The sequence below is a fragment of the Chenopodium album genome, chromosome 7 (assembly GCF_948465745.1).
Source record: "Chenopodium album chromosome 7, dcCheAlbu1.1, whole genome shotgun sequence".
In the NCBI taxonomy this organism is placed as follows: domain Eukaryota; kingdom Viridiplantae; phylum Streptophyta; class Magnoliopsida; order Caryophyllales; family Amaranthaceae; genus Chenopodium; species Chenopodium album.
The window spans coordinates 3,873,232-3,880,152 of NC_137840.1; the positions used below are offsets into that span (position 1 = coordinate 3,873,232).

Here is a 6,921-nt window from a genome sequence, read left to right on the forward strand (position 1 = left end):
AACTTATGCTCTGGCATTTTGTATCTCCCTAATCAGTAACTATATAACCTCCCTGCATTCCAAACAAGTGTATTGTTTCAATGTTTCGCGAAAAGCTAATAACAGTAAGGCAACGTTATATGCAGTACTCATTTCCACCTTATTCTAAGCATAACAACGTTAATTTACATACCAAGGTGTAGAATGTCAATTACTCTCCAAACCCTGCAATTTTTAACCCTTTTATGGGATCCAAACCTTTTTCACCCTTCAGAATGTAGATAGTATCTTACCTTTCAAGGTCTCTTATATAAAGGTGTAAAGACACAAGCCTCCAAGGTCGAGTTGAAATCTAGGTTGGCTCAAAGGTGCCGAGCTTATATTCATCGAATAAAACAATACTTTGTATACTGAGGCAGTCAGCCTGTCTACGCCAATATAAACAGGGCCAAGTGCTAAACAAGCAAGCTAGGTTTGGTAACAGCTGCATTTCAAGCAGAGTTCCGTTCGTTAAAGAATTCCCTTAACAGTACATGCTTCAAAAGTTTTCTAGAAACTTCTTTGGACAAAAATTTTTAAAAAACTAACACTGGTAACAACATTATTCAAACAAATTATCACAACATAGTCTCCTAAGTATGAGTGTATGAATAACTAATTTGGAAAGGAAAAAGAAGGGGAAGGGTCAAGACAGCTTCCCTGTAATTCAATGTCCCAGGCTATGAGCATATGTCTCTCTATATTGCCAATCAAAGATTTCTAAATCGGTAATTTATACATTCACTCCAAACATCAGCTAGCCAATCTGTATCACCAATAATGTGTATAGACAGAAATACAGCATTTGAAGGGACTAGTTTGTACTCTCTTGAGGTGCAGGAGATGATGAATACTTATAAATTGCCTCTGTGATCCTCTCTTTGTCTCTGGTAGGAAACGCTTCCAGCAGAACCCCGTTTTTGTAGAAGTGGAATAGTGGCACTGTCTGCATTTGAAAAGAACCATTCTATCATTAAATTGTCTGGGGTAACTGGCTAGGTGTACGTGTAAGGATTTGTTCTCTTCACCATATAGAGTTAAGTTTCAGGAACGATAAATCTCAGTAAGAAGCAATAAGTTCCAATGGGGCAACTAGAGTTCAACTCATGACTTTAGTTCAAAGAAGTTCGAACAAGGACTAATGAAACTTGTATCAGTGAAAACAATAAGGCTTATACAGGGAAAATCCCACCATATTGATTGTTAAGCATGTGGCAAACTAGAGAGTTTGTCTGATAAAATAGACTGCTGATTGGTTGAACTTATGAGGGACTAGAGGATTTGTTGTCTACATCTGTAAAAAGGTTTATCAATTATGCAATCATGCCGTCTTTAATTCAAGAACTTCAGATGCAGGCAGTCTCGCCCTATAGACAGAGATAGCGACAACAGTAGTACAACTCTATGAGCAGACTGTAACAAATGCATCGTGTGTAAAAAGTGACTTTACTTTGTACTGAACCTAATCCTTATTAAAAACTTATTGAGATCAGAATGAGATATATGCATGATCAAGCTGAAAGATGCAAGCAGAGAGTAAAGGGAGCCAGTTATTCACCTTGATTCTAAGTCGTTCAGCAACTTCTGATTGCTCATCATATTCGTCTAACACCTGAATACATGGCAGCATAGATACAGACTCAAATCAAGTAATCAGCCACTAAAATCTCCTTTGATAGAAAGTGATAGCAGAAGACTAAATAAGGACAACTAAATAATGAAATATTGAAATATCAAAACAAAATAGTGAACTGAGTGCTCACATTATGCTTTAAGAATATGACAGGAACATCATCATCACCAGAAGCTTTGCAGAGTTTAGAAAAGCCTTGCTCGATGTACTTGCAGCTGCCACAAGAAGTACGATAAAAGTCCACCACAACCAAAGTACTCTTCTTCTTGGCCTTCTCTAAAATTCTCAAGAACTCTTCATCAGTATAGAATTCTCTGACACACTCAACAGGGCACAGATCTTCTTCGTCTTCTTCTTCATCGGGTATAACATCTTGATTTTCATCAGTGACAGACTTCAATGATTGCTGCTTAATACTCGAGCCATTGATCACGGAAACCACACCTACAAACCCATTAAAAATAGCTGGGTTTCTAGGCCTAGACACAAATATTGAGGAAGTTCTGAAATCGAATTGCTCGTTACAGTAGTTCCTCAAATGAATTGGTGATCTATATGTACAAGAATTGTTACACAGACCCAATATGGATCCTACTGTTGGCATTGTCTAAGAATATTGGCAATTATAAGTTGCTAATACTAATGATGTGTTTACAATAACATTTCAAATAATAAGTTCCTCAAATCGATACAATTATGATGCATGTAACCGAGCTACAATCAGAACAACCCGATGCATTCTTTCAAAAGACGACCTTCAACTAATGATCTGCAAAATGATGCCATTCATTCTGTGCATCAGATGTGAGTAACCTTAAACATAACAAAACCCACTAATGGGGTCAGCTAAATGAACCAAAAATTTATCTTCTATAATCCGTAAACTAGAAATTAAAAAGCTACATACAATTGAAAAACATATACAGTATTCATCACTAAAATAAAAAGCAACTTAATAGGTGAAATTGAAAATTCTTAGCAGAAATTCAGATTATTTTCAAATGGGTATGTTTTATTTCTATTCAAAATGAGAATAAATCAAGTAATTCAAGATAGATATTCTGATTTTGTTTCATTTGTATACTTCGTATTAGATTTGGATTTTCTCATAAAATAAAACACTTTAAATCCTGTACAAGTAATTCATTCAATACAATTTGCGATCACTTATACAAGTAACATTACATACATCATTAAAATTAAAATTTTTAAAAAATTATTATAAAAAAATAAAGGAAAATACCTTAAAGCAGGGCAGTGTAATGGTTGGATTAGAATGGTGGTTCCCGCGCACGAGATAGAGTTTGTAACGAGTGATCAGCAACAAATCAAAGTTCAAAGGGTATATAGATATCGCCTTATCCATTTCTCTCTTATTGACTTTCTTTTTCTTCATTTTCACTTTGGTCCAATGTCCCATCTAGGGTTGTTAGCTCGGCTCGGCAGGGCTCAATTCGAGTTCGTATGTGGCTTGAAAAGTTCGCAAGCGGCTCGAATTATTTTTATACTTGGGTAGTTGGGTATGTTATGCGACATAAGTTATGTATTTATGGGCCTAAATGAGCTTAGTTTCAAAATCGATCTTATAACGAGCCTGATTTCAAGCCACAAGCCGAGCTCCATCTTTTAGCACTTGAGCTCGAGCCGAGCTCAATTTTCAAGGCTCGAGCCAAGCCTATTAGTATTCAGGCTCGGCTCGGCTCATTAACAATCCTAGTCCCATTAATCTTGCCCCTTTTGTTTTTAAAAAAAAAAAAAACACAAACATATAGACAATATTCAACAAAATATAGTCGTGATAGTATATAATAGTTGTGCAAGTAGTTGTTACTCCATAGTCATCAACAAACTGTACTGTTAGTTGTGAAAATACATGATTAAATATGATTATTCAATAAAATAGTTGTTGACTAATTATTATATACTCGTATTATTGTATATGAGTATTCGATAAATTAGAAATTTTGGCTTTGATGCTGAAAAATATATCACCACTACTAAAAACTACCCAAGCACCCAGCCATTATATTGTCAAACACTCAATTATTTTACTATGTATTATGCAATGGTTTAATCTGACCAAACCATTACAAGCTACTAAAAACTAGCGTCAAATTGACTAAATCAGACTAAGATCTCACATGCCAATTTTTCAATGCATATAAATCATGAAAGACGGTTAAGAAGAGAACGTAAATATATAAAGTCAAAGTAGATCATGTAAAAAAAAAACTCGAAATTTATATCTTATTTTTGTAAGGCGAAGTTAACAAATCCCAAGCCAACAAGATCTCGATTGAACCCAACCCATCTTAGTAGTTCACTTGGTGGATGGGAATTGGGCCAAGATACCATATTCAAATAAATTGGGTTGTAAGAATGTAACGTAATAGAATGAGTTAGCATGCCCAATCAAGGGCCCTTCGTTCACAAAATGAAAGTTGCACAAAGTGCTCATTGTTGAGCATATCCTCGACCTAACCAAAGTGTATGATTTGCATTTACTTTCACACCAAAAAGGTGCCCAAACTTGACATGTAATACACACAGACTTCTACACACTGACACTTTGTAGAATATCAGAAAGGTTTTTCATACATCCCCCATTGATTGAACTCTATCAGAAATTTGAAAGATGCTAATGCATTAAATGCTTCACCTCATACTCGTCTAGGCATAGACCATTTGATAACCGATTATAAGTAACAATAGCAGAAAGAATTGAAGTTTTATTTCACTAGCAAAGTTACACCGTTAATTCAACAAAAGTTGGTTCAAGTGATAAGTAACTTGATATAGTTTAAGGGAGGTCTCAAATTCGAGTCTCACCATATGCAGAAATTCTTGTTGGGAGACTCACCCACCATAAGTCAGGTGTGCGACCTGGTCGGATCCTGATGTAGTTGGAACTAAGGGTTTGTTCTCTTCAGCTTAATTTCAGTTCTATTAAGTTCAGATCCAATCAGTTCAGTTCAATTCCTAATTTTCTTCTCTCATAAACAATTCAGTTCAGCTCCAATCAGTTCAACTCCAATCAATTCAATTCATTTCAGTTCAACTCAGGTCAGTAAATCAAAACAGGCCATAAGCTCTAGTGAACCAAATGGACATCCTAAAAAATAAGTAACACAGTCAAGTTCATAGTGATACTATCTTAACCCCAAACTTCAACTTCCAAATAGATAATATTGACCTATATATCCTTATTAATTCATTACCATGTGAATGGATATTGTTTGTTACAAATTCACGTACAAAATTATTCACATTAAATTATTAAGGTATTACCACATTTATGTCACTTATTAAATGAGCCAATATAGTCATAATTCGTTGTTTTTGTTTAAGAAATGCTTGAAAAAAAAATGTTACATGAATTAAGAATCTTAATTGTAGCAAGTTATGCAATACCTATAACTGTTTAAAAATATAATATTCCGTAATTACAAGACCTAGAACCGTACTCAATACTTTGACCAAAACCCAAAAGTCCCTAATTATACACAACATTTAATAATCCATCAAATATCCATCAAATCTGAATCCAATTGAAACAATCCATTCACAACCTCAGTCTTAAAAAAATCACTTGTAAAAGGAGGGGGTGCGCATTATTGATCCTAATAAATAAAATAAACTCTACAACAAGTCCTTTGAAATCATACATTCATACTGCATTCAACATTACATAGGCCACTTTAAGCCAGGGTTTAACTTTAGAAGGAAAAAGGTAGCAGAAAGAGCTAAACAAAAATAACAAAAAGCATATAAACTCATTGACCTAAGTAGTAAAAATATGGGCAATAACTTTCGAAACAAAGAGAAGGTAATAATGAGCGAGTATAAACATAAACTTTATGAAGAAAATAGAGAAAAGGAAATTAAAAGGAAGGAAAGGTGGAAGCAATAAATATTGACCAAAATACCTCAAAACCCGTGATTCAATCATGAACCCCACCTTATATCTAAGTTGGAGTGGTAATTTATTTTTTGTTACTACTCGGTAGATGATAGTAATACACTAATATGGCAAAAGCTATTAAACGTAACTAAAAGCGTAAATATTAACAAATACTCCATTAATTACACCAATTGATACGTGATATTGATATACATTTCAAATTTAACGCCCTCTAGATGCTTGTCAGCAAGATCTTAATAATATATACTTCGTACTTAACGCTCTTTAGATGCTTGTCAGCAAGATCTTAATAATATACTTACAACCCTTACATGATTCGACTTTTTAATCTTCATTTCACACCTTAAATCGTACTTATTTATATTTATGTGAAAGGCCTATGCGCGTAAATTCATAATAAAAAAATTACCGAGTATGATACAGTAATAACAAACATTTAAACAAATTTAAGTAAGCCCTACATATGATTATGTATTTCTATTAATTAGTAATGTCAAGTAATGAAATAACAAATACTACCTCCATTACAGGTTATGTGCAACGATTTGACATAAAGCAGAGAGGAAAAATGTCTAATCGTTGCACATAACCTGTAACGGAGGTAGTATAAAATACAAGAGGTCAAAAACCTTAAAATTCTACCTATTCTCTTCCTTCAAATCTAGCCACCATAAGAAATCTTAGGGGTTGCTATCGATTTTTATCGATGGTAATCCCCAAATTCTTTTTTGATTTAATATTTTAAGTCAATAAAGATCAAGAACAGTATGTTGATTATAATCAGTCCCTCCACATACGATTCAGTCAGTGCCTCTAGGTAGGATTTAGTATTGTTTGTTTATGTGTTTTTAGTGTGTGTGCAGGGATACAAATTTTGAAGATTCGTCTTGCAAATTTATAGAATTGCGGGTCTGTTGGTATAGGATTGCAAATTAGAAGATTCGTTTTGCAAATTTGCAGATCTTGATGACCAATCAAAATTTATCACTGAGCTCCGTCAAGAATGATGCAGAGACGTCTAAAATTATCCAGGAGTAATTCAGAAGCGATGTCATTAGTTTAGGGGTGTTAAATTCTTGTATTGATAATTTAAATCTCTTAAGCAATGATTGTAAGTATTGAATGACTATTATTATTCAATGAAATCACCACTCTCTACTCTATTAAAAAAAATACGGAGTAAATAAATAATAAAAAAAAAAATTAAGGGATGGAGAGTGCGTAGACAAACATATTTGCAGCGCTTTCAAACCCTATTTAATTGGCAGCAGCATGCAATTGCAGGGTCCCTTCATATTCTCTCTCTTTCACTATCTTTCTCTTACAAACTTCAAATCACATCCAAATA

General features: G+C 34.0%; 1 protein-coding gene across 1 annotated transcript; it reads right to left on the reverse strand.

The window, feature by feature from the left end:
* Window positions 1–452: 452 nt before the first annotated feature.
* LOC145640804 (thioredoxin-like 4, chloroplastic) lies at window positions 453–3,052 on the reverse strand. The gene is made up of 4 exons (XM_081692038.1): window positions 2,895–3,052; window positions 1,782–2,420; window positions 1,577–1,630; window positions 453–964 (listed from the first exon to the last, which is right to left on the reverse strand). Exons 2-4 carry the CDS (start codon window positions 2,253–2,255, stop codon window positions 833–835), a joined length of 660 nt encoding a protein of 219 aa, XP_081548164.1. The 5' UTR covers window positions 2,256–2,420; window positions 2,895–3,052; the 3' UTR covers window positions 453–832.
* Between the last annotated feature and the right edge of the window lie 3,869 nt (window positions 3,053–6,921).